The sequence below is a fragment of the Equus asinus genome, chromosome 10 (assembly GCF_041296235.1).
Source record: "Equus asinus isolate D_3611 breed Donkey chromosome 10, EquAss-T2T_v2, whole genome shotgun sequence".
NCBI classification, from domain to species: Eukaryota; Metazoa; Chordata; class Mammalia; order Perissodactyla; family Equidae; genus Equus; species Equus asinus.
In genome coordinates this window covers 45685905-45713311 of record NC_091799.1, presented here as the reverse complement: position 1 = coordinate 45713311, position 27407 = coordinate 45685905, and the positions used below count along the sequence as shown (strand labels likewise).

The following is a 27407-nucleotide window of genomic DNA, read 5'->3' as shown; positions in this document are numbered from 1 at the left end:
ATGTTTTGAACTATCATGGGAAATCACCAAATCTCAAAGGGAAAAAGACTTCACAGAACAATGGCTGGTGCGGTCAGTAAGCAGAAGAGTCATGGAAGGCCAGACCCCTGGCGTTTCATGAAAGCAAGTGCTTGCTAAACAGGAGGCTGGACCCTGCCCCTCTCTTGAAGAAATGACAGATGTCTGGGAATGGCTCAGTGTTACCCAAGTTCCCGCCCTCTGTGGTAAAAGCCCCTCAAAGAGACCAAAACCCTAACAAGAATTTGTGAGCCAAAGCATAAACCTCTCTCATTTCTTCGAGGAAGAAAAGCCTTTCCTGGAAGTTCACCAGGCAAAGCATGTCAAGAAGCTCCTGAGAAAGTCCCCCAGGCAGTAAGCCACGGATGGTCCATTCGCCCCTCAGTGTGTGCGGCAATACTGATGGGCCCTGACGGCGGGAGAGACCCTGGATGATGGGAAGGGCGCTTGTTTGCTCATAAGAGAAACTCAGCTCAAACTGGATGAAAGAGGAAAAGGAAATTGAGGGCCTTACAGAACCTAAAAGTGTTGACGTAGTCAGTTTCGGACACAGGTGGATCCAGGGGCTTAATTGCCATCATCAGAACTAGATCTCTTGGCCTCACCTCTTCCCGGCTCTGCTTTTATCTGTGCTAGCCTCATAGTTAGAGGGGGCTTCCTTCCCGTGGTGGCCCCCAGAATCTCAACTTATACCCTCCTGGTTTAAGCTGACAAGAAAGAGAAATTTTCCTTTCTAAGAATTCAAACAAAAGTCCCATGAGTGTGTTTCACTGGATCAAATTGGACCACATGCCATCCCAGAACCAATTCCTGTGGCTGGGTGATTGGAGAAAACTGATTGTTAAGCGTGGGTCACATGTTCACCACTGGAACCAGAAAGTGGTTCAGCCTCACTGAACCACAGGACTGCTGGTGGGGAGAAGTAGAATCCCAGAGAAAAACCCATATGTCATTACCAGTAAAAGAGGACATAGCTCATGGCCAGGCAAAGGCACCTGGTCTCCAGTGATCATACAGGTCACCCCACCCCTGCCACTGGCACTATGTGCAAGGGGATGTGCCCCAGAGAAGGGACGTGTCTAATCCAAGGTCACACAGTGCCAAAGCTAGTGCTTTGGTTAGAACTACATTTGGCTGCGTATAGCAGAAAATGCAAAATAATAGTGGCACAAACAAAAGAGAGATTTATTTCTTTCTCATGTAAAAGAACTCCAGAGGTGGGCAGTGTGTACTGACCCTGGACTGCTCCCCATGGCAGTTTACCAATCATCTGTCTTTCTGCTCCAGTATCTTATTGGTCTCCATTTATGAAGGCAGTCCATGGTCACAGATGGATAGTTGCTGGGGCTCCAGCCTGGACCAGCCACCATGTCTGCATTTCAGAGGACAGGCAGGAGAAAAGGACCGGCAATGGTGTCCCTTGCAGCTATGTCGGTTCCATCTAAGCACCCTCCCCGAAGTCTCACACCACACCTCTGGTCACAGCTAATTGGCCTGTACTTCTTAGTCTTGGTCACTCTTAGCTGTAAGAGAGGTCAGGAACTACAGCCTTTTAGTTTGGTGAATTGCTGTACTGAATAAACCTGAGTCTCTGTCCTGAAGAATAAGGGGGGAAGGAAAACTGGAATCTCCCAGTGTTCTTTCTCTTCAGTAAACTGTAAGATGAAGAGGAGGAGAAGAGGTTATTTTCAGAAAAATCAGGTGTTTGTTTACCATCCACAACCTGTTTTTTCTTGGCGTTTATTAATTCACAGAGAGAAAAAAAAGTCTTGGTTCCAAACCAGGATATATGAGTGGGACCCCTGCTTTCATTTCCCAAGCCGAATGATTGGAACCACTGTGTTGGCTTTTATCTGCCTGTACCTTGTAAGTAGATCTGAGTAAATCCTTTTCTGTTTTACAAATGGGGTGGGGCTAGGGCAGGCATTGTCCTTAAAAAGCTGGGTCAAAATTGCATCCGTGTAAATCAAAGAAGTACAATTCTTTGACCCCACTATTTTGACTTCAAGGACACTTTAACCCATGGCAAATGTAACTAATAAATATAATTGAATTATTTATGGAGACTTCCAGTTGCCAATTACACACATAAAGAGCTTTCAAGACACCACTCCATCCTAACAACAGGTAAAACTCTGAGCTGATGGACAAATTCCTAGACTCCTACAATCTCCCCAAACTGAATCAGGAAGAAATGGAGAATCTGAATAGGCCAATCACAAGTAAGGAAATAGAAACGGTAATCAAAAACCTCCCCAAAAATAAGAGTCCAGGACCAGACGGCTTCTCTGGAGAATTCTACCAAACATTCAAAGAAGACTTAATACCTATTCTTCTCAAACTGTTCCAGAAAATTGAGAAAGATGGAGTACTCCCTAACACATTCTATGAAGCCAACATCACTCTGATCCCCAAACCTGACAAGGACAACACAAAGAAGGAGAACTACAGGCCAATATCACTGATGAACATAGATGCAAAAATCCTCAACAAAATTTTGGCAAACCGAATACAGCAATACATCAAAAAGATTATACACCATGATCAAGTGGGATTTATACCAGGGACACAGGGATGGTTCAACATCCGCAAGTCAATCAACGTGATACACTACATCAACAAAATGAAAAACAAAAACCACATGATCATCTCAATAGATGCAGAGAAAGCATTCGACAAGATCCCACACCCATTTATGATAAAAACCCTCAATAAAATGGGTATAGAAGGAAAGTACCTCAACATAATAAAGGCCATATATGACAGACCCACAGCCAACATCATACTCAATGGACAAAAACTGAAAGCCATCCCTCTGAGGACAGGAGCAAGACAAGGGTGCCCACTTTCACCACTCCTATTCAACATAGTACTGGAGGTGTTGGCCAGAGCAATTCGGCAGGAAAAAGAAATAAAAGGAATCCAGATAGGTAACGAAGAAGTAAAACTCTCGCTGTTTGCAGACGACATGATCTTATATATAGAAAACCCCAAAGAATCCATAGAAAAACTATTAGAAATAATCAACAACTACAGCAAAGTAGCAGGGTATAAAATTAACGTGCATAAATCAGTAGCATTTCTATACACTAACAATGAACTAACAGAAAAAGAACTCAAGAACTCAATCCCTTTCACAATCGCAACGAAAAGAATAAAATACCTTGGGATAAACTTAACCAAGGAAGTGAAGGATCTATACAATGAAAACTACAAGACTTTCTTGAAAGAAATTGACGATGACATAAAGAGATGGAAAGACATTCCTTGCACATGGATTGGAAGAATAAACATAGTTAAAATGTCCATACTACCTAAAGCAATATACAGATTCAATGCTATCCCAATCAGAATCCCGAGAACATTCTTCACAGAAATTGAACAAACAATCCTAAAAATCATATGGGGCAACAAAAGACCGCGAATTGCTAAAGCAATCCTGAGCAAGAAAAACAAAGCCGGCGGAATCACAATCCCCTATTTCAAAACATACTACAAAGCTACAGTGATCAAAACAGCATGGTACTGGTACAAAAACAGGTCCACAGATCAATGGAACAGAATTGAAAGCCCAGAGATAAAACCACACATCTATGGACAGCTAATCTTCGACAAAGGAGCAGAGGGCCTACAATGGAGAAAAGAAAGTCTCTTCAAACAAATGGTGCTGGGAAAACTGGACAGCCACATGCAAAAGATTGAAAATTGACCATTCTTTTTCACCACACACCAAAATAAACTCAAAATGGATCAAAGACCTAAAGATTATGCCTGAGACAATAAGTCTTTTAGAAGAGAATATAGGCAGTACACTCTTTGACATCAGTTCCAAAAGAATCTTTTTGGACACTATAACTCCTCAGTTGAGGGAAACAACAGAAAGAATAAACAAATGGGACTTCATCAGACTAAAGAGCTTCTTCAAGGCAAGGGAAAACAGGATTGAAACAAAAAAACAGCTCACTAATTGGGAAAAAATATTTACAAGCCACTTATCTGACAAAGGGTTAATCTCCATAATATACAAAGATCTCACACTGCTTAACAATAAAAAAACAAACAACCCGATCAAAAAATGGGCAGAGGACATGAACAGACATTTCTCAAAAGAAGATATGAATATGGCCAATAGACACATGAAAAGATGTTCATCATCGCTAATCATCAGGGAAATGCAAATCAAAACTACACTAAGATATCACCTTACACCCGTTAGATTGGCAAAAACATCCAAAACCAAGAGCGACAAATGTTGGAGAGGTTGTGGAGAAAAAGGAACCCTCCTACACTGTTGGTGGGAATGCAAACTGGTACAGCCACTATGGAAAACAGTATGGAGATTTCTCAAAAAGTTAAAAATAGAAATACCCTATGACCCAGCCATCCCATTACTGGGTATCTATCCTAAGAACCTGAAATCAGAAATCTCAAGAGTCCGTTGCACCCCTATGTTCATCGCAGCATTATTTACAATAGCCAAGACGTGGAACCAACCTACATGCCCAGAAACTGATGATTGGATAAAGAAGATGTGGTATATATACACAATGGAATACTACTCAGCCATAAAAAAAGACAAAATTGGCCCATTCACAGCAACGTGGATGGACCTCGAGGGTATTATGTTAAGCGAAATAAGCCAGTCAGAGAAAGACGAACTCTATATGACTCCACTCATAGGTGGAAGTTAGTATATTGATAAGGAGATCAGATTGGTGGTTACCAGGGAAAAGGGGGGGTGGGGGGAGGGCACAAAGGGGGAAGTGGTGTACCCACAACATGACTAACAAAAATGTACAACTGAAATCTCACAAGGTTGTAATCTATCATAACATTAATAAAAAAAAAACCTCTGAGCTGAAAAATCAACAACTCTTCTTAGATCTGTAAGAGAAATGAGGTCATGGGACAACCCATTTCACCTAAAATTGGAGACACAGGTGGATATAGAGAGTCACAATAGAATGGAGCAGAAACCCCATGGAAACTAGTGCTGAGGTAGGAAAATCTGAACTGTAATTGATACCATCAATCAATTGGATATTTTGGACATCCATAGACTACTTTATCAACAACAGCAGAATACACATTCTTCTCAAGATTACAAGGAAAATTCACCAAGATAGACCACATCCTAGACCATAAAACACCCCTTAACAAATTTAAAAGAATAGAAATCATCCATTGTCTCCTCTCAGACCACAATGGAATTAAACCAGAAATAATTAACAGAAAGATAATTGGAAAATCCAAAACTAGTGAAAATTAAACAACATGCTTTAAAGTAACATATGAGTCAAAGAGAAAATATCAAGAGAAATTAAAAATAAGTGAAAATGAAAGCACAACTTATCAAAATTTCTGGGACGCAGCAACATCAGTGGTTAGAGGGAAATTTATACCATTGAATGTGTCTATTAGAAATGAAGAAAGATGTGAAATCAATCATATAAGCTTCCTCTGTAGGAAACTCAAAAAGAAGAGCAGTTTAAATACAAAGTAAGCATAAGAATAGATATAATCAAAATTAGAGCAGACACCTATGGAATCGAAAACAGGAAATCAGTAAAGAAAATCATTGAGCTCAAAGGCTGATTCTTTAAAACAATCAATAAAATCTATAGGTTTCTAACCAGAATAACTGAGAAAAAAGGAGAGAGGACACAAAGTACTCATGTCAGAAAAGAAAGAGGGACCATCACCAGAGATTCCATGAGCATTAAAAGAATAATAAGGGAATAATATTAACAGCTTTATGCCCTCAAATATGAGGACCTAGATGAAATGGACCAATTCCTTGAAAGACACAATCTGCCACAACTCACATAAGAAGAACTAGACAATCTGAATAGGCCTATATCTATTAAAGAAATTAGTAAGTAATAACCTTTAAAACAGGAAGCACCAGGCCCAGATGGGTTCACTGGTGAGTTCTATGAAACATTTATGGAAGAAATTGTACTAATTCTCTACAATCTCTTTCAGAAGATAAATGCAGAGAAAATACTTCCTAACTCATTCTATGAGGCCAGCATCATCCTAATACCAAAACCAGACAAAGACATTACAAGAAAAGGAAATTACAGCCCAATATCTCTCATGAGCATAGATGCAAAAACTTAAACAAAATATTAGCAAATTAAATCCAACAATGTATAAAAAGCATTATGCATGACAACCAAGTGGGATTTATCCCACATATGCATAGCTGGCCCCATATTTTAAAAATCAGTTAATGTAATCAGTTACATCAACCATCTAAGGAAGAAAAATCACATGATTATGTCAATCGAAACAGAAAAAAACATTTAACAAAATCCAACACCAATTTATGATAAAAATTTTCAGTAACCCAGGAATAGAGGGGAACTTTCTCAATCTGATAAAAATCTACAGCTAATGTCGTACTTTATAGTAAGAAATTAGAAGCTTTCCCACTGAGATCAGGAAGAAGGCAAGGATGTTTTCTCTCACCACTCTTTTTCAGCATTTACTGGAAAGCCTAACAAATGCAATAGGACAAAAAAAAAAAAAAGGAAATAAAAGGTATACTGATTGTGAAGGAAGAAGTAAAAATATCCTTGTTCACAGATGACGTGATTGTGTGTGTAGAAAATCCAAAAGAATCAACAAAAAAATAATCTCCTGGAACTAATATAGCAAGTTTTTAGGGTACGAGGTTAGCATACAAAAGTCAATAGGTTTTCTGTATATCAGCAATGAACAAGTGGAATTTGAAATTAAAAACACAATACTATTTACGTTAGTACCCCACCAAAAGAAATACTTAGGTGTAAATCTAACAAAATATGTATGAGATCTATATGAGGAAAACTACAAAACTATGTTGAAAGAAATCAAGGAAGAACTAAATAAATTATGGAGAGATAGTCCATATTCATGGATAGGAAGACTCAATATTGTCAAGATATCAGTTCTTACTAACTTGAGATATATAGGGATTGATCTGTATTGGGATTCAATGCAGTTCCAATTGAAATCCCAGGAAGTTATTTTGTGGATATTGACAAACTGGTTCTAAAGTTTGTGTAGAGAGGCAAAAGACTCATAATAGCCAACACAATATTAAAGGGGAAGGAGAAAGTTGAAGGACCGACACTACTTGATTTTGAGATTTACTATAAAGCCACACTAATCAAGACAGTGTGGTGTTGACAAAAAAATAGACAAATGAATCAATGGAACAGAATAGAGCCAAGAAATAGACCACTATACATATAGTCAACTTATCTTTGACCAGGGAGCAAAGACAATACAGTGGAGCAAAGATTTTCTTTTTAACAAATGGTGCTGGGACAACTGTACATCCACATGCAAAAAAAAAATGAATATTGCACCCTTTATAAAAATTAACTGAAAATGGATCATAGACCTAAATGTCAAATGAAAAACTATAAAACTCCTAGAAGATAACATAAGAGAAAATGTAGATGACCTTGAGTTTGGTGATGACTTTTTAGATACGACACCAGAGACACAATCCATGAAAGAAAGAATTGGTAAGCTGGACTTCATTAAAATAAAAAATTTCTGCCTATGAAAGACACTGCCAAGGGAATGAAAAGACAAGCCACACATTGGGAGAAAATGTTTGCAGAAGACACATCTGATAAAGACTGTTACCCAAAATGTACAAAGAACTCTTAAAATTCAACAATGACAAAAACACCCTGATTGAAAAAGGACCAAAGACCTTAATAGACACTTCACAGAGAAGATGTACAGATGGGAAATAAGCATGTGAAAAGATGCTCCACAGCATATGTCATCAGGGAAATGCAAGCTAAAACGAGACTGAAAATTTATGTCCACACAAAAACCTGCACATGGATGTTTATAGCAGCTTTACACGTAATTGCAAAAATGGGGAAGCATCCAAGAGTCCTTCAGCAGGTGAATGGATAAATCATCTGTGGTACCGTCCCGACAACATGAATACAATTCAGCACTAAAAAGAAATGAACTATCAAGCCATGAAAAGACATGGAGGAAACTTAAACTCATATTAATAAGTGAAAGATGCCAATCTGAAAAGGCTCCATACGATATGATTCCAACTGTATGACATTTTGAAAAAGGCAAAATTAGGGAAACAGTAAAACATCAGTGGTTGCCAGGGTTTCGAGGGAGGGAGGGATGAAGAGGCGGAGCACAGAGGATTTTTAGGGCAGTGGAAATACTTTGTATGATACTATTATGGTGAATACACATCCTTAGACATTTGTCCAAATCCATAGAATGTACAAGACCAAGAGTGAACTATGATGGTGAACTATGGACGTTGGATGATACTGATGTTTCAATATAGCTGCATTAATTGTAACATATGTACCTCTCTAGTGGGGGATGTTGATAATGCAGGATGCTATACAAGTGTGGGGGCAGTTAGGACTACGGAATGTCTCTGTACCTTCCTCTCAGTTTTACTGTGAATCTAAAACTGCTCTAAAAAAATAAAATCTTTAATAATAATCTTGAATAATAATAATCTTTAATAATCTTAAATTTAAAAAAGTAATCCACACAAAATCAAACTGATAATGGTTAAATCTGCACATGGTAAAATTTATCACTGACTAAAATTCGATGGGAGAGAAATATATTTGAAAACATTTTGATATGCAAAATTCAACCCAAGAATGTTGACTTGGTAGAAATAATGATACCTAATGGAAACTTACAATAGCAGAATCTATAGTCACCAAATTATGCCGTGAACAAAAATCATGTCATTTAAACATAAAGTTATTGATACTACTAATTTCATTGAATTGAAAATAAACGTGGATAAACTAGAATTGGTTTACTGTTCTATATTTCAAAAAATTGATCAAAAATTAAAATGTCTTATTTCATTTTACTCTTATTTGAGTGTGCTTTCTCAAAAAGAAAGTTTAAATGTCGGCATAATTCTGACTTCAATATTGTATTAAGCACAGAATCAAAACATTTCATGTGGTCAAAGTTATCTGAGCTAAAATGTCTGAGTCAAAAGGGAGAGATAAAAATAGAAAGGCCGGGGGTTGGCCTGGTGGTGTAGTGGTTGGGTTCCCACGTTCCACTTTGGCAGCCCAGGGTTCGCAGGTTCAGATCTTGAGCCCAGACCTACACACAGCTCATCAAGCCATGCTGTGGCAACATCCCACATGCAAAATAGAGGAAGATTGGCACAGATGATAGCTTAGCACCAAACTTTGTCAAGCAAAAAGAGAAAGACTGGCAACAGATGTTACCTCAGGGCCAATCTTCCTCACCAAAAAAAAAAAAAAAAAAAGCAAGGCCAAATTATCTTCTGCTCATTTTAAATGTACTAGGAAGATGATGCCTATATAAATTAATCCTGTGATTAAGTTATAAGTGACTGTATTAGTTAGGTTATGCTGGAGTACCACATAAACCCCCAGATTTCAATGACTTAACACTATATATATTTTTGCCCACATAGCAATGTTGAGTGGTGTTCAGGTTTGGGAGGCAGCAGTTCTCTGTGTTATTCCATAACCCAGATTCTTCCATCGTGTGCCTTCATCATGCCCGAGAACCCTCACCATCTGCAACCAGTCAGCAGAAGGGGAAAGTGCGTGGAGAAATGCATGTGGGAGGTTTTCAAAGGCCATGTGGAAGCAGCACACATTCCTCCCACTCACTCCTCGTCCATTGGCAAGAACCAGTCAGGTGGCCACATCTAACTCAAGGGAGGCTGGGAAATGTGGTCCAGCTTTGTGCCCAAGGAAGGGAGAATGGAATTTAATGGACAACCAGAGTTCTTTGCAACAATAAATAACTCACTTGGAGTTATTGTGTTTCTTAAATTTTTATTGGTTCTCTACTCTGTGACAATCACTATGCTAACACCTGGAAGAGAGTCCTGGCCTGGGAGAAGCCCATGGTCTAAGAGAAGGAGCTAAGATATGGTATAAAGCACGCACCCTCTAAAGAGAGAAAAAGGAAAGGTGAAAGTGCTCCGGAGGTTTAGTGATTATTCCAGATTGAGAAGCCGCCTGAAGATGATAGCATTTGAGCTCCACATTCAGAGATAAACAAGATTCAGTTGGTGAAGTAAAATGGCAGCAGCAACTCTAGAAGCAGTGGCATGATGATAGGAGGCATGATGGCATGGTGACAGGATGGTGGGAGTGAGCAAGCATGATATGTGTACAGGAAGCAGTACCTTCTCCAACTTGGTTACCACCAAGATGCAAGAAGGGGAGCCGTGAGAGAGATGGCTGGAACTGTCCCCAAGGTCACCCCTTATTCAAAGTGAGCCATTCATTTCACTCTGATTTCATTAATGTTTGAAAAGTCCTTGAGCCCTTGTGGGGCCTAACCTTGTATGCTAGAGGGTGAAGAACAGAGCGTGGGGTAACTCCTGTCTCCAAAGAAGTCACAATCCCGTTCATCTCGGAATAGCCAATCTGAAGTCTCTTTCAGATGAGTTTCGAACTTCAGTGAGCTTTGGCCTTAAAACCAGAGAGACCCATGTTATTCATGTACTGAGCTGGACTCAGGTGAGACCTTGAAACATTCACTCTGTGTCCCCAGTTCACTGCCATTGAGTTCTGCGTGTTCGTGTATGTGAGAGATGAGCTAGACCTGTTTGAGGGAGAGTTGGAGAGCTACATCGCCTCCGTGAACCAGACGGGGACCCTGACCCCAGTCATCCTGCAGGTGAAAGAGCTGATGAACGTCGCCAAAGGTAAAACCATCCGCCACCTTTGTTCCTGCCACCTGTGTGGGAAACAGAGGGACTTGTAACTGCTGGCAGGCGCACACCTGTATGATTATTGCTGCTAGTATTGATATTACCTGCATGAGGTGACTGGTCTGGGAGAAAAATGTGTTACGACTGACAAATGCCTGCCTGTGTTGACCAGAAGGTCAGTGGGGTCAGGACACAGGCCATGTTGTTAAAACCCATTTGGGGCTGAATTGAATAAGCCCTGAGAATTTTCTCCCCTAAATAGCTTATTTTGTTTCAATGCCAGTGGGAACAACTAAAATCATCATATATCTTTCACTTTGGAAAAAAATAAAACATCAATTCTTGACTTTTCTTTAAGATTATATGAAAAGTTTATTTATGTCTTTCAAATTTTAAGTTCAGGCTGCTATGCAAATTACCATAGGCTGGGTGGTGTAAAGAATAAACATGTATTTCTCAGAGTTCAGGATCCAGGTGCCGGCAGATCTGGTGTCTGGAGAGGGCCTGCTTCCTGCTTTGACTATCTTCTCTTCGTATCCTCACATGCTGGAGAACAAGGAGAGGAAGCAAGCTCTCTCGTGTCTCTTCCTATAAGGCGCTAATCCCCTCATGAGGGCTCCATCCTCATGACCTAATTACCTCCCGAAGGCCCCATCTCCAAGCACCACCACGTTGGGGATTAGGGTTTCAACATATGACAATCAGGGGGACACAAACATCCCATCCATAGCAGCCACTTCACCTTTCTTTGAAAATGACATATTCTAATTATATGTCCCTTGCCCATGGAGGCGGGAGAGTTCTTCACTATTCCCTGATGAAAAAGGACCCCGGACAAGATGTCAGGATAAACTTACTCTGTGTCATTGGACAAGTCAGGTCTCCTCTCTTGGCCTCAGTTTCCTCATATGTAAAACGGGGTTTGGATAGGGGTGCTAGATGGTTTCCAAAAGCCTTTGAGGTCTAATATTTGGTGGCTGTGAATTACCAAATGTTCCTTAAGCCATGAAACAAGTGATGCAAATGGTATTTTTACTTAAGATTCATAAGCTAGTAGAACATCAAAACCAGAGGGGAATAGATCTTCTATGAATGATGTGAGGAAAATTCTCTTACATATATGTGACATGGAATACCTTTTACATGAACACAGGCAGGTACTGCTTCTCCTGTGTTACCATACTTTGTTGCCCTTAAGCATTTTTATTCATCTTTAATGTAGATTTATGTTCAGCCTGATGAGTTCTTGAGTGTAATACTCAGCTAGCATATTCTACGATTTCAGTAACACTATTCCAAGTCATACTTTTAAAATTCACATTTCCATCCCTGTTCTGGGCAAGTTTAACACAAACCTCAGTTTCTTGGTCTGGATTTCTCGGTCTTGAATTGTAGCAAATATATCACCATATTCACTCATGTTTTATTCCCTCTTTGATATATTTCTCACATGTTTAAGCCCTTTGAGGATCAAAACATAAAATTTTCACCCTATGTCGATCTCTTCCAGCTTTAAAAAGCTACCCTGTTGCCAAGAAAGACTTTTATGCTGAAGATGCTTCCCCTTGGGGAAGATGAAGGCATTAAATTAAAGGTGTGCCGTCATGTTCTTGCTGCTTGCTGGAGCAAGTCCTCACTCACTCTTCTGTGGCCAGACTCCTCCCATCCTTCCCTTCTAAGGTTGTCTCCCCTGCATTCACAGGCAGGAGATCATGGCTGTCTACCGGCATCCTTTGTGTTGGTTGAGGTTTTGGATAAAGCAATTATCCTGGTGATGCTGGGACAAAGACACATCTGAAACTCGGAAGGAATGGAAATCAGCTTCTTTTTTTGTGTGTGAAGAATATTTGCCCTGAGCTAAGATCCATTGCCAATCCTCCTCTTTTTTTTGGCTTGAAGAAGATTAGCCCTGAGCCAACATCTGTGCCCATCTTCCTCCATTTTGTATGTGGGATGCCTCCACAGCATGGTTGATGAGTGGAGTAGGTCCACACCCGGGATCTGAACCTGTGAACCCGGGCTGCTGAAGCAGAGTGCGTGGAACTTTAGCCACTTGGCCATGGGGCCAGCCCCCTTTTTCCTTCTTTTTAAAACACTTTTATGAAAACATAATTCACATACCATACGATTCACCCATTTAAAGTGTACAGTTCAATGGGTTTTAGTATTTTCTCAAGGCTGAGCAGCTATCACCACCATAAAATTTAGAACATTTTCATCACCCTAAAAAGAAATCATGACCATTTGCAATTATTCCCCTTTTCTCCTGAACTGTCGCAGCCCAGATAACCATTAATTTCTGGCTCTACGGATTTGCCTATTCTCCACATTTTATATAAATGGAATCATACAATATGTGGTCTTTTCTGCTTGGTTTCTTTCACATAGCAAAATGTTTGCAAGGTTCATCTATGTCATAGCATATGTCCGACGTTCATTCTTTTTTATTGCTGAATTTTATTCTGTTGTATGAATATACCACATTGTATTTATCCACTCATCAGTTGGTGGATATTTGGGTTCTTTCAACTTTTTGGCTTTTATGAGCAATACTGCTGTGAAAATTCATCTACAAGTTTTTCATGTTTTCATATATCTTGGGTATATGCCTAGGAGTGGAATTCTGGATCATAAAGTAACTATGTTTAACCTTTCAGGGAATTGCCAGACTGTTTTCAAAAGCAGCTGCATCACTGTGTATTTCCACCAGCAATGTATGAGGGGTCCAATTTCTCCATATTTTCACCAACACTTGTCGACATCTGCCTTTTTAAACATTATAGCCATCTAGTAAGTGTGACCTGGCATCTCATTGTGGTTTTGATTTGCATTTCCCTGATGGCTAATGATGTTGAGCATCTTCTCATGTACTTATTGGCCATTTGTACATCTTCCTTGAGTAATGTCTATGAAATTCTTTGCCCACTTAAAATTGGGTTATTTGTTGATTTATTATTGAGCTGTAAGAGTTCTTTATATATTCAATCCACAAATTCTTTTGAGAGATATAATTTGCAAATATTTTCTCCCATTCTGTGAGCTGCTTCTTCACTTTTTTGATGGTGTCCATTGAAACACAAATGTTTTTAATTTTGGTGAAGTCCAACATCTCTTTTTTTTCTTTGATCACTTGTGCATATCTAAGAAACTATTGCCTAGCCCAAGGTCACAAAGATTTACTCTCCCATTTTCTTCTGAGAAAATTCTGAGAATTTTAACTCTTACATTTAAGCCTACGATCCATTTTGAGTTAATTTTTGTATACGGTGTGAGGTAAGGGTCTAACTTCAGTGTTTTTCATGTGAATATCAGTTGTCTCAGTACCATTTGTTGAAAAGCATATTCTTTCCCCATTGAATTGTCCTGTCATCCTTGTTGAAAATACATCGACATTGAGGTCGTACTTCTGGATTCTCAATTGATTCCATTGACCTATTTGTCTGTCCTTATGGCAGTACCACACTGCCTTCCTTACTATAGCTTTGTGGTACGACCGAAATCAAGAAATGTGAATCCTGCAATTTTGTTCTTCCTTTTCAAGATTGTATTGCCTACTCTAGGACCATTCATTTCTATATGAATTTTAGGATTAGCTTGTTAATTTATGCAAAATGGCATTGGAATTTTATAGGGATTGGGTTGAATCTGTAGATCAATTTAGGGAGTATTGCCATGTTAACAAAGAACATCCAGCACATGAAAGTGGGATGTTTTTCCATTAATTTAGGTCTTCTTTAATTTCAGCAATCTTTGTAGTTTTCAGTGTATAAGTTGTATACTTCTTTTGCTAAATTTATTCTGAAGTATTTTATTCTTTTTGATACTATTGCAAATGCAATGTTTTCTTACTTCATTTTCAGATCGTTCATTGCTAGTGTGCAGAAATACAAGTGATTTTTATATATTGGTCTTGTGTTCTGCAAACTTGCTGAACTCATTAATTAATTTCAATTTTTTCATTCATTCCCTAAGATTTTCTGTATTTGAGGATATGTCATTGGTATATATAGAGAGAGTTGTATTTCTTCCTTGGCGGTCAGGATGCATTTTCTTGCCTAGATGCCTTGGCTAGACCCTCCAGTCCAGTGCTGGATAGAATTGACGAGAGCAGATATTGATTTTCTTATTCCTGAACTTAGGGGGAAAACAGTCAATCTTTCACGTTTGAGAATGATGTTAGCTGTGGGTGTTTTGCAGACGTTTTTTATCAGGTTGAGGAAGTTGCCTTCCATTTCTGGTTTATAGAGTGCTTTTAATTATAAAGAGGTGTTGGGTTCTTTCAAAGCTTTCTCTGCACCTATTGAGAACCAGCTCGTATGGAAGCTTTTACAACCACAAATCATCGTCCTTCCTTGTTTCTCCATCACTCTCTCAGAAATACACAGAATCCCTCTGAACGCAAATTAGATATGAAGTATTAAAAACTTGCTGGAAGAGAGGTGAATAGTCCAACCCTCTCGACTCCAGTTATCCTTGCACGTGGCTGATGGTTAACTGGGGGTGGGTCACCACCACCCGAAAAGTGGCAGTTACAAGTTCAACTACTAATGGTTTGACAAGGATGGAAGCGACCTGTGATGTGTATACTCCATAATTTTCTCTTCCCATTACTCACTGTAGATTGAAAATATTCATACTGAAGGAGAGGATTGTATAGGAAATAAAGTATATCAATGGTTTGTGTGGCTAAAATGAAACAGAAATATAAGCAAAACTTTATTTACACAAGGAACGTGTTAAAGGGAGCATAATGTATTTTGCCCAGACCTTTCTGATGTCAGTTTCTGCATTTTGAGAATACTGTTTCTGGTTCATCTTCTGAGGCCTCTCATACCACTTTTTCTATTTCAGGAGTCTGGGTGGTGACCATTTTGCCTGCCTCCTTCACGTGTGTGAGCCAGCTGTTCCACATTTTGGCCTGTTACAGGTAAGAGGGCTCTGGGAGTCATTTGTGTCTTCTGCCAGGAAAGTATCTGACAGACTTTCCTAAGAATTCCCGAGCAGTGCAGCAGTGGCCGCACTGGAACCAGGAGCGTATGCAAGATCCAGGGACAACCACATCTATTGGTAGTAAGAAAAAGAAAACTATTGATTTGAGCTTCTACTATCATCTAGACGTTGTGCTAGAATCTTATTTAGATTGTCGCCATAACCCTGAGGGGTACTTTCAACTCCCTTTTTACAGCTGAGATTCAACAAAATAACTTACCCAAGCAAGTAGCAGCCAATCATGTCTTCTGACCCCAGAGACCGTCATTTCTTGTCCACTCTGGCATCTCTATTGGATGTCAGACCTGCCCTGCTCTTCAGAACCAATCACACTGGGCTCCCGGCAGGTGAATCTGGCTCAAGGGGACCTCACAGGACACTGGGTCCAGGGGCCCAGGTGTAGCAGGTTCAAGAACAGCAGCGCAGGAGGAGGCGATGGCCTTCAATCTGTAGCCAGCATTTGCATGCAGATAGCAGATGAATTTTAGGTATCTACTGCTCCCTTGTCTCTGTCTCTCTGCCTCTGCCTATGTCTCTGCCCCTTTATCTTTCTGGCTCAGTCTGTAACTCATACTCACTCACAGGAAGCCCAGGGCCACTTTCCACCACTCCAGAGCATCCTGCCTTCACATGCTCCCAACCTGGCTGCCCAAAGGGTGGGGTCTCTTGCAGATGGCATCCAAGAGAAGACTCTCCTGGCACGAAGAGGCCCCACCTCTCCATCCCCATCCTGGCTTGCTCCCTCTCTCTGCTTTCTTCTCCCTGGACCCAGTGGGTGGATGGCACTTGCTGCTCTCCCCGCCCCATCTGACGTAGGGATGTCTGCTCCTTCATTAGGCTGCAAGTGGCTGGGAGATTTTCACTGAGGCATTTGACCACAACCAGGGACAACTACTGTGCAGAGCTTGCTGCACGGACGTGGGTGGAGGCAGCACAGGGAAGAGAGGGCACCTGTGCTGGGGAGGCCTCTTTCCTGTCCAGGCTGGCCCCTTGCCCCCACACCTGTCACCCAGGAGTGATGATCCTTGCCCTGTCTCCTTTCCAGGACCGTGGGGCAAAGGAAATATTGGATGGGAAAGCACCCTACAAAGTGGGAAGCACTGACACCTGCCCTCCAGGCAGCTTCTACAAAGCTAAAGACCAGCCCTCCCCAGATGCTTGGCCATCAGGGGCTGGCCACTTACCCATGTCTGCTCCCTCAGAGCCACTCTGCATGATGGTTCTGTCAATGTGGGCGATGAGCCACTGTGCCAGTATTTTTATTTTCCTTAGCATTATTCCAACCCACATACGGGCTCCTTTTTTTTTTTTTTGAGGAAAATTAGCCCTGAGCTAACTACTGCCAATCCTCCTCTTTTTGCTGAGGAAGACTGGCCCTGAGCTAATATCCATGCTCATCTTCCTCTACTTTATACGTGGGACACCTACCACAGCATGGCTTTTGCCAAGCTGTGTCATGTCCGCACCTGGGATCTGAACCCGTGAACCCCGGGCTGCCGAGAAGTGGAACGTGCGAACTTTACTGCACCACCAGGCTGGCCCCCAGGCTCTTTTTTTTAATGTTACAAAAAATATGTAGCGTGAACTAAGTCTTCCTGCTATTCAGACCCCAGTTTTTTGCCCTGGAGCTAAACATTGGCATTCGTTTTCTGAGTTTCCTTCCAGGAATTTTCTAGTCAAATATATCTGTGTGTGTTCGTGTTCCTGGTAGCGTACTCTGCTCCAGTGCTGCCAAACAGAAACACGACGAGAGCCACAGATGCAATTTTAGTTTTCTAGTAGACACTATTAAAAAGGTAAAAGGGGAGGTGAAAATTATTTAATAATTTACCCAACATAAGCCAGGCACTATCATTTCAACATGTAATAAAATACAAACTATTAATGAGATATTTACATCCTTTATTTCATACTAAGTCTTCCCAATTCAGTGGTCATGAAATTGCAAAACAACTTGGGAAATGCTGGAGACCAGAGGTTAAGAAAAAGCAGGACACAGCTGTGGATGTGGACTGTGATCATAACTATGTCGACCTAATCTTTATGCAAAGGGCCAGACCAGCGCACGGGATTTCTTGGGGTGTGGGGTTGTGAGGGGTTGTGGCCCTTTTCCTTTCCCTTTATGTTGTTATAAGGTGGGTCTATCGCTAAAAATGGCTTTCTGTTTTAATTATTATTACTTAAGTAACACATATTCATGGTAGAAAAAATAATAGAGTGAAATGACAAAGATCAAAGACTCACACAGTGTCAACTATCACATTCAGTCTCCATTAAGACCAGGAAAGTGTATGGTATTTTTAGAAAATATATTAAAGGTTTTCAGGCTAATCAGAACCGTCCCATGAGCTATGGTCAATACAGGGAGGCTAAGCTGCCCGCCATCTCCCTCCACAGCAAGCCTTCTGGTTTATATCTATTGAGCTCTAGGTGCATAAAGAGCCGTAGTTATGGACATTACTAATTTCCCACTCTTTCTCTAGAAAGCACATGAGGAGGTTGTGGGCAGGAGATAAACACTTTCTGCCTTTGAAGTTCCACCATCCTTCCTCGTCGGAGAGTGTGGTAAGCCTGCAGAGGCCTCTCTCTGCTGAGACTAAGCAATTTGCCAAAACCTGCTCTTCTGCCTCTCAGATGGGGGCAGGAGCTGGGGGAGGAAGAGCCCCTGACTGGAGTCCAGAGTCCTCAATTCTAGTATGCTCTCCTGCTGACTGCTGACGAGTCACTGTGCCCATCCAGCTTTCGCTTTCCTCATCTGTAAAACGAGGATGATCACAACACCTGCCTCAGTGGGTTGGCAGGGGAACCTCAAATGAGACAGGGATGCTGGATGCATGTGTCAGAGGCAATCGAGGTTTTCTCCCCTCTGAGAGACCCTCCTTTCTTTTAAATCTCAGGTGGCCATTGCAAGGTACCCTGGCTGGCAAATAGCCTACATTCTGTGGGGTAAGTGCCATCACGTGACCCATTCGGTCAACCCACATTCCGCGGGCACTGGTAGACTCCTGGTGTGGGCAGGGAGGAGAGAGGTGAGGCAGAAGCAGCCCTGGCCCTTCCTCGAGGGACCTGCAGGAAGGAGGGAGAAGCAACACTCATATAGATCATCATCACCATCTGTCCTGAGCCCACAGGGCGTATACGCTAAGGGTGGTGGTGACCCAGAGGGGGAAGTGACAGTTCACGCCCAGGGTAGGGCACAAATGCTTTCTAGTGGAGTTGACATTTGAACTGCACCTGGGAGGATGAGCAGGTGATGAGCAGGAAGAAAAGGGAAGTCATGCCAGGCAGGAGAAGCAGCATAAGCAAAAGTGCCAGGGCTTCGGTGAGAGGAGGATAGAGGGGGACTGCAAGGAGGGACATGCAGGACTGGATCATGAGGGGCCTTGAGTGACTGCGGGCTCCCTTGGCCCACAGGCTACTTCATCATCCACGTGGTGCAGAGCCTGTGTGGCCTGGCAATCATGTATGGCCTAGTGTTGCCCATCATCCACAACCAGGGCCTGGAGATGCTCCGAGGACTGGGCATCGGGACGTAAGTGTTGGGGATTTCTGTCATTACCCAGGGCCTGGGGGCTGGTGGGCTCTTGCTGCCCCTCTCCAAAATGCCCCTTCCCTCTGGGCTCTCACCAACCTGTGACACCATGCTCTCAGCTCTGATGCAGGGATGAGCCATCATAGCAACTCACAGAATGGGAGCCTTGGAGCCTACAGGATGGTTCCACTCTCACTGTCCAGCAGGGTCCTCACAATTGTGTGTGAGAAGATATATGTATGTCCATTTTATAGCTGGGAAGATTGAGGTTCAGGGAGGTGAAGTGAGAGAGAGGACAGTATAGTGGAAGGAAAGAAGGAATCTGAGCTTCGGTTTTAGATCAGCTCTGAATTTGGGTAAGTTGCTTCTCTGAGCCTCAGGCTACCCATATGGAAGAGGAAGGTGAATGGTGCCATTATTGAGAATTTACTATGCATCTTTTCTCTTAAGAACCCTTTGAGGTTAGGGCTTACATTAGCCCCCTTTTGTCAGATGAGGAAACAGGCACAGAGAGGCTAAGCAGTTTGTCCAAGGAGGGGGAAGAGACAGGATTGGAGCTGGGCAATAGACATCAAAGCCTCACTTAAGCCCTACCCGACACTGGTGCTCAGAGGATGCACACACGGGATGTGGTACTGTCTGGGGACCTCCCTGCTCTAGGCTCCTTGGTTCCCTCCTCTTTTAGAGCCCCCTGTGAGGCTGGGGCAGAGCCTGCCCTGTCCACTCTCTCATGGCCTTCGTGAGCTCTTCTCAAAGCCCCTTTCCTTTCATGGACTCCCGTGCTGTTAAACCACTCATCCCAGCTGCCCGCACTCTGGACAAAAGGACATCAATTAAACCCTGGAGTTCTGCTCTGGAGCCAGAAGACCTGACTCTGCAGCTTCTGGAAAGTCATCTCCCCTTTGTGAGCCTCAATTTTCTCATCTGCAAAATGAGTGTGAGAATGCTCTGTAAGCAGAAAGCACAAAGCTCGTGCTACTGTTAGTGTGGCGGGCCGTCGGCACCTGTCCCCTCTGTATCACTCGGCATTCGAGAACGGCTTGGGAAGAGCTGACAAGGCCACCTCAGGATGGTCTCGCCCTGTGTTTCAGCCTCACCATATCCACCGTCCTGGGTCTCATGATGCTTCAGGTATGGATCGCCACCAGCTTCTTCCTGCAACCAAAGATGGGCACAGCCGAAACGCAGAAGCCCTTGGCTCTCAACAACAGGTGCGGGCAGAGAAGGGAACGGGCACTGTAGGGCTTTGGCTTCAGCAGTCTCTCGTTCCTTCCTCTCCACCCGTGGCAGGTTCCTGGGCGGACTCTGCACTCTCTGAGGGGGTGAGGGGCAGTGGTTCAGGGGTGGGAACCAAACTGCCTGGTTCAAATCCTGGCTCCACCCTTTATGAGCTGTGTGACCTCGGGTGACCTTACTAAACATCTGTGAACCTCAGCTGCCTCATTTTACATATAACTGTGCATACCCCAAGAGGTGTTCAGAGGATGAAATGTTAAGATATGAACTTAGAACAACAGTGCCTGGCCCATGGTAATCCTTTCCAGTTCATCACTCGTGGAGCAAACACATGGGCACTGAGGATAAAGAGATATCCCCAGGTGACCTGCCTGTGTGCTCCTCACAGTCCACTGGAGTCGGCAGACACAGGCACATAGGGACGGTAGACTCCAGAGGGTGTGGGAGGATACTAGAGAAACGCGAGTAATGGAGGAGAGGCAGGAGTATTAACTCAGCTGCTGGTGGACAACTGAGCTGAGCTGAGTAGGTTGGCAGGATTCCTACAGGTAGAGATGAGGAGAGGGCATGGCTGGCAGCCCCCACTGCATGGGTACAGGCAGGAAGCCATGAAAGGCAGGACATGTTGGGGGCAGAGTAAGAATCCAATATGGTGGCTATGCAATGGCCTCAGGTGGTGAGCGTCAGGGAGGAAGCACAAAGTGACAATGCCAGAAAGCCCCTCTCAGAGAGGGCCCAGAAATTCAGTATGCAAAGTTTGGGCTTTATCCCATAGGCGACAGGAAACCATGGGATCAGGTGGTCATTTGGGAAGCTTCATCTGGAGGACCTGGAGCAGTCCCAGCTAGGGGCATGTCACTGTCACAACAGTGCTTTTCCACTGTTATAGCCTCTGCTATAGCCACAAAACCAGCTGTAGTAACATGAGATTTCTTATCGTACAGGAAACCCCAAAACCCAAGGATTCCATGAAACTTTACAGTCCCCGCTAACGTCTGTCCTGCACTGCGCTCAGTGCCCCCTACACTGCTTCTGAGCTGGTCTTCTCCCCAGTGCTGTGAGGTGGGGACAGTCGGCTCCTGCTTACAGCACGGGGTCACGCAGCTAGCAGACAGGAGATGTAGTATTTGACCACAGGTCTGGGCATGCCCTGAGCCCACCTGCCTAGCCACCTTCCCATACTGAAAGGGTGCTGCCCTCTGCCTGCTTCCGTTTGCAGGAAAGCGTTCCACAACTTCAACTACTTTCTGTTCTTCTACAACGTGCTGCTGGGCCTGGGCGCCTGCCTCTCCAGGCTGCTCATCAGCTGCATCCTGGGCGCGTGGCTCATGGCCCGCATCGACAGGACCATCATGCAGAGTGGTTATGAGGGAGCAGACATGGGTAAGTGGCCAGCCCCTGATGGCCAAGCATCTGGGGAGGGCTGGTCTTTAGCTCTGTACAAGCTGCCTGGAGGGCAGGGGTCAGAGGCCACAGTTCACACTCTTCACTTACATTCAGAGCTTATCATCCCATGGAGGCTACAAAGCTGAGTAGGAAAAACACACTCATTCAGAAGGGAGGTCAGGCTATTAAACCCCTCACATGTGACAGACCTCTGAGGTACCATGGCGGGCAGTGAGAGGTAGTGGAATTCTGTCCAGTTAGCAGGTAATTTATGAATGCATGGCTCTCAAAATTTTGAGAAAGAACACATCTCAGAATTACTGGTATTAGTTGGAAATTTCTTTAGTTAAGAAAACGGTCTGTTCAGTTGAAATACTCCAAAATCAAAGGCATTTCTGTGGAGCAAAAATGGTTTTTGTTCTATTTCTAGGCCGTGTCCATTCACTCACTCACTCACCGGTCCTTATATGACCAATGCCTTCTCCATATTAGCCAGAGGCTCCGAGCCCCGCTGAGCTTCAATTTCCCGATAAAGGGATGGATTAGGATGTCATCTCTAAGAACTCTTCCAGCTCTTCCTACCTCATTTTTTAGATTCTCAGCAAAGACACAGGCACCATTTAGGAACAAAGTGATGCTGCAGTTACGCTATAAAAAGCACGATGGGGCCGGCCTGGGCAGTCCTGCCTGGCCTGACTCGTCTTCTGGATTTCAGGCTACAGTGCGTGGATCGGCATGCTCTATGTGGATCATTATCATACCAACCCTGTGCTCGTCAGCTTTTGCCACATCCTGATCACAGGCCACAGGGAGAGGAGGCTGCAGCGGGCCATCAAATACTGGTACCTAAACCAGTCAGCATGTAAGTCTCCTGTTTGAACCTACACTGGGGTTGGACACCAGGAAACGAGCACCCCGAGGCTTCTCTGGGATCCCTGAGATGTCCCAGGTTACCCTTCCCCGCCCCCCTTCCTCCACACTCCCTGCCCGTGGAAACCTTCTACCTGGGAGACCAGGAGGCTTAGTCCCGTCAGCCTGGCTCTGGGCCCCTGAGGCCTTGTGTCCTTGTCCTTCTGACTGGGCTCTTCCCTTTTTCTGGGAAATGAACTCTAGTTCTGCTGGCTGGGTCCTCCTTTCCTCAATTGTTTGAGACCCCACCCATATCCCAGGCTGCAGGCCGCATGCCCTCCAAGACGGCACTCAGTTTGCCCACCACAAGCTCTCCCTGCCCCCAACTCCTGCCCCCTCAAGGCTCTATACTGTCTACTGCCTCCCCTGTTACTCTGCTCTGCCTTCTGCTGGGAAGCCCACGAGTTAGCCATGTCTTGTCAGCACCGATCTGGACTGTGTTCACCACTGCTGCCACCACTGCAGATACCCATCTCTGTGGGACAAACGCACATCCCTCCACCCGCCCTCATGTCCCCAGGAGTCCTGGTCCAGCTCCTTCTCCCACACCTCACATCTACCAGGCAGCTTTCCCTACAGCCTCACAGAAGGACAGAGACAAGCTGCCCCTCGTCCTAATCCATCGGCTCTGATTCTATCCTAGGTCCCCGCGTCTCAGCCAGGTCCAGGACGAGGTGGCTCCTGCTGCAGACCCTGATCAACAACCCCAGACTGGTCACGCTCAGAAAATCAACAGCAGGTTATGGTTCCCAGGAGTTTACCCAGATTCTGTTGAGGTGCTCAGAACACTGACACTGACCTCCAACTTTGCTACAAGGCTATTCCAGGATCACTGCTCCTGAGAGAAGGCCCAGGCTACCCAGCAGCTGTCCCCTGCAATGTGATGCGATGCACAGCCCCTGTCCATGCACGTGGCACACAGCACTGACCAGGATGGCAGCTGGGCTAAACAATGAAGTGTCAGGTCTAATTCACTCCCTTGGCAAAAAGATCAAGAACTAAAGAGAATTACTCTTAAACAAACTTTGCCCAATAATGATTTCCACTATCCACTGTTAGGAGGCAGCCTCGGAGACTTCCATGGTGAGAAGCACTTAGTTTGACCACAGGATGGAACTTTGTGTCACTGAAGAAGGTGGGAAAATTTCTCTATCAGGAGAGTTTAACCGTTTGACGCAGTTTTTCTCTGGAAGAAAGTATGGCCTTAATGCAACAGGGTCCTCGTCGCTTCATCCTTTCCAGGCCTTCCTCACGGTGGTGGGAGAGAAGGAAATCCATGATACCAGCCTCCAATCTGGGAGGGTGAGCTGGCACACACTGAGCTCTCCCTGCCAGGGCCACTGGGATGAGGGACAGATCCGAACTGATCTGGGTCTTGGTCACAAAGAAGACACACAGATTCTCTCTAGCAAGGGGGCATCACCTGGGAAAGCTGCCTATCTGAGGAGGCAGAGACAGGATGGGCAGGCATTCCGGATGGGGGACAACAAGAGCAAAGGTGTGGGAACCAGAAAGGCCCACGCATGTTTGAGGAGGGGGAGCCCCCTGGTGTATGCAGTGCAGGGTGCTGGGGGCTGCTTAGACCATTCCAAGGAGGCCCAGAGGCCAGGCTGGGAGGCCTGGACATTTCCTGTTGTGCAGAAGGCTCAGTACTTACCCAAATTCTTCACACCCAAGCCTAAGATCTCTGATAGCCTAGAACCTGTACAAAGTCTGATCATTCAAAGTCACTCACGAAGCCTGTGCAAGTGCCAGGAGGACCCACCAACAGGGTGAGGGAAGTCCCTGTCCACCTCCCAAGTCCCAGAGCCACTGAAATTCAATAATCATTACTGAGCACCTCCTGTAAACCCAGTCGTGTTGGTTGCTAAGTGTGTCTGCCATACTTCTCTTTTAACTTAATCGCTGCAACTAAGCTTTATCATTCTGCTTTTAGAAACTGAGAAAATTGGGACTCATCATTGGGATCCCTACACCACCGCCGTCTAGCTGTGTGACATCAGCTAAATTACTGTCTTTCTGTGCTTCCTTTTCCCCTTATATATAAAAAGGGAGTAATACCTGTAACATCCAAAATTATTTTGAGGACAAAATGAGTTAATACATATAAATACTTCTAAGCTCGTACCTGACATATCCTAATCTCAATAAATATCAGTTATTGTCATTTGTAATGTTACACATTGTGGTGATCTGATTTATATCTGCACAGCTCTTGCTGTGCTCTCAGCTCCATGAAGAAAGGGGCCTGCAATGGTCTTCCGTGAGGTAGTTCCCTTGCAAATTACTGTGGATTCTCCTCAGGACCTACACTCACCAGCCCTATTTGCTTCTAGACCTATTAGTAGATTCAGCCCCAGAAGTCACCATGGCCACCAAAGCAGAGTGTGGGGGTCTTTCCACGGCCAAGTATATGGACCTGTATTCTGACAAATCAAAACTCACCTGTGATCTATCAGGTCCCAGCCAGGGAGGAGTGGCCACGATGTACTGACAGAGAGGCTGGGGGCTTCTAGGGAATTTCTGTTTTAAAAGAATTGTATAAGGATGTACAGGGATGCTGGAAGTCCTAGTTCATAGGTAGCATAAATGTTTACGAAAAGAGGCCCAGCTGCAGCCTTAAAAGGTACATCCCAAATCTTTCCCCCGACATGAAACAAGCAGGAAAAGGAAATGGAAGGTCATGGACAAGGATCCCAGGAGGATTCAAATCTAGGTGAAGAGTGATCATGGAGCCCCTAGAGGGGACTGAGGACAGAAAGTCCTGCCTGCCCTTAGTCCATCTGCAAATTATCTTCCTCTGGCCTCGTCCTCTCCACATGGAATGTTTGCTCTCCTTAGATTTTTTCCCCACTCACTGCTGTTGCAGTTCCAGAGACTGAACTAGAAAACCGTAAGTTTCTAATATTTTGCCAAAAGAAACCTCAACAGGAGAAGCAGAAAATGTTCCCTCTTCCTCCACAGTGTAGAAAGGTAGCCACTGTCCTGGGGCAGAAATGGGCCTGGCAAGCGTCATTTTTAAAGACACCCAAATGTCAGTGGTGGTTGCTCTGCCTGTGAAAGTACCTTCATCCTCTAAATCCCAGGAGTTCTGGGGAGCTGTCTCTGCTCCTGGCACAGGTTAACGATACTGAAATGAACATGTCCTCTGAGGAACGGGGTTGTTGGGGGTCTCCTTCCATAGCCAGGGAGGAGAGCTGGCCCTTCTGCCTTCTCCCACATACAATAAGCTGATGACCCTGCAAGATTTCTTGGTTCAAGGAGGAATGTGAGAGTCTGTATCTCATTTAAATTAGCATAGGAAGGGAAAGAACAAAACCTCAACTCTCAGGCTGTAAAAGAAACAGGATGTTAATATACTACTATTCAAGTCTAGCATTTACTACTTACAGTAAATAAACACTGCTCTCCCCAAAAGATAAACAGGTGCTGGTGAAGAGCAGCAGCAAGGTGACGCAGGGTCATCCCCTCTTCTCCTGGCCTTCAGGAGACCCCAGGGAAGGGCTCACAATGTTCTCCTTCACCTCGGAGCAGGAGGAGCTGGCCCAGTGTACCCCGAGTGCCCCAGCTGTGCCCCTACTTCTGAGGGAGAGGTCGCACTTGAGCTGGTCTTAGAAGACTGACGTGCCACTGGTACTGGGCTCTGTGGTGGAGGCCTGGTGGCTAGACAGAAGACAGGGACGGCCCACCCTCCCCAGCCTGTCCCCACTGCACTCTGAGCTCCAGGCCTGGTGCTCAGTGCTCGGTCAGTCAACAGCACCCCATTTGTCCCTGCCAAGTGAGCGATGATTTAGCATCACCCATTTCACAGAGGAAGAAACTGAGTCCCAGAAAGCTGAAGTGACTCACCCCAGGCACAGGACTGGTCAATAGTGGAGCTGGGATCTGACTCCCCAAGACCACGCTTAGCCCAAAGCTTTACTGAGCCCTTAGGATTCAGCCACTGCCAGCCTGGACACTCACTTGCACCTGAGCTCAATGATGGCCAGTTCTTCTTGGCTTTCAGAGTTCTGCTGGCCAAATAGGACTCCAGGGCTAGCCAGGGCTCCAGCTGGCAGGACAGGCTGTAGCTACAGGACAGAGTGGCGCCTGTGAGCCTACCAGGAGCCACACCTCAGATGTCCCTCCCAGGGCCTGCCCAGCAGCTGGAGTCCAGGTGCACCAGATGTCGCCATGCAACAAGGTCTGGGACTGACCCGGGGCCATGGCTGCAGACTCTGTGGAGCCGGCCACCAGGGAGAGTTGGCCACAAGGGCAGGGTCTGTACCTGTCCTCACCCAAGTTCCGCCTGGCTTCACCTCTCATTCTTGCTGAGCTGCTGCATGTCCTGGAACCAAGCCCCAAATCGCTCCTCAGGCTCTGTTGTAATGATCTGCACCACCTGGAGCAGCAGAATCTCTCATTACTTTGTATTCCTGGGGCCAGAGGGAAGGACAGAATGCAGACAGGGCCTTGGTGGGGGATGCTGCAGGGGCCTTGTTGGGGGTGAGGAGCGAGGAAGCGCTCCGTCCTGGGTCTTTGGTCACATGGGAACCCTCCTCCTCTCCAACTCCATCCTGGTCCAACCTGTTCTCAGACATGGGTGTAAACAGCCCGGCCTCCAGAAGTTGTCCT

General features: G+C 44.5%; 1 protein-coding gene across 1 annotated transcript; it reads left to right on the top strand.

Annotated features, from left to right (window-relative positions):
- The first annotated feature begins 60 nt into the window (after nucleotides 1–60).
- Nucleotides 61–25453, top strand: LOC123289163 (stimulated by retinoic acid gene 6 protein-like). Its single transcript, XM_070519671.1, has 12 exons — nucleotides 61–72; nucleotides 302–372; nucleotides 1773–1884; nucleotides 10582–10735; nucleotides 15593–15668; nucleotides 18214–18295; nucleotides 18628–18676; nucleotides 19145–19262; nucleotides 20354–20473; nucleotides 21718–21881; nucleotides 22600–22746; nucleotides 23437–25453. Exons 1-12 carry the CDS (start codon nucleotides 61–63, stop codon nucleotides 23583–23585), a joined length of 1254 nt encoding a protein of 417 aa, XP_070375772.1. The 3' UTR covers nucleotides 23586–25453.
- Nucleotides 25454–27407: the final 1954 nt, after the last annotated feature.

Coding starts and splice junctions, on each gene's coding strand:
- LOC123289163 (XM_070519671.1), top strand. Junction 1,885..10,581: donor CTTTTATCTGCCTGTACCTT/GTAAGTAGATCT, acceptor CTGTGTCCCCAG/TTCACTGCCATTGAGTTCTG. Junction 18,677..19,144: donor AATAGCCTACATTCTGTGGG/GTAAGTGCCATC, acceptor CTTGGCCCACAG/GCTACTTCATCATCCACGTG.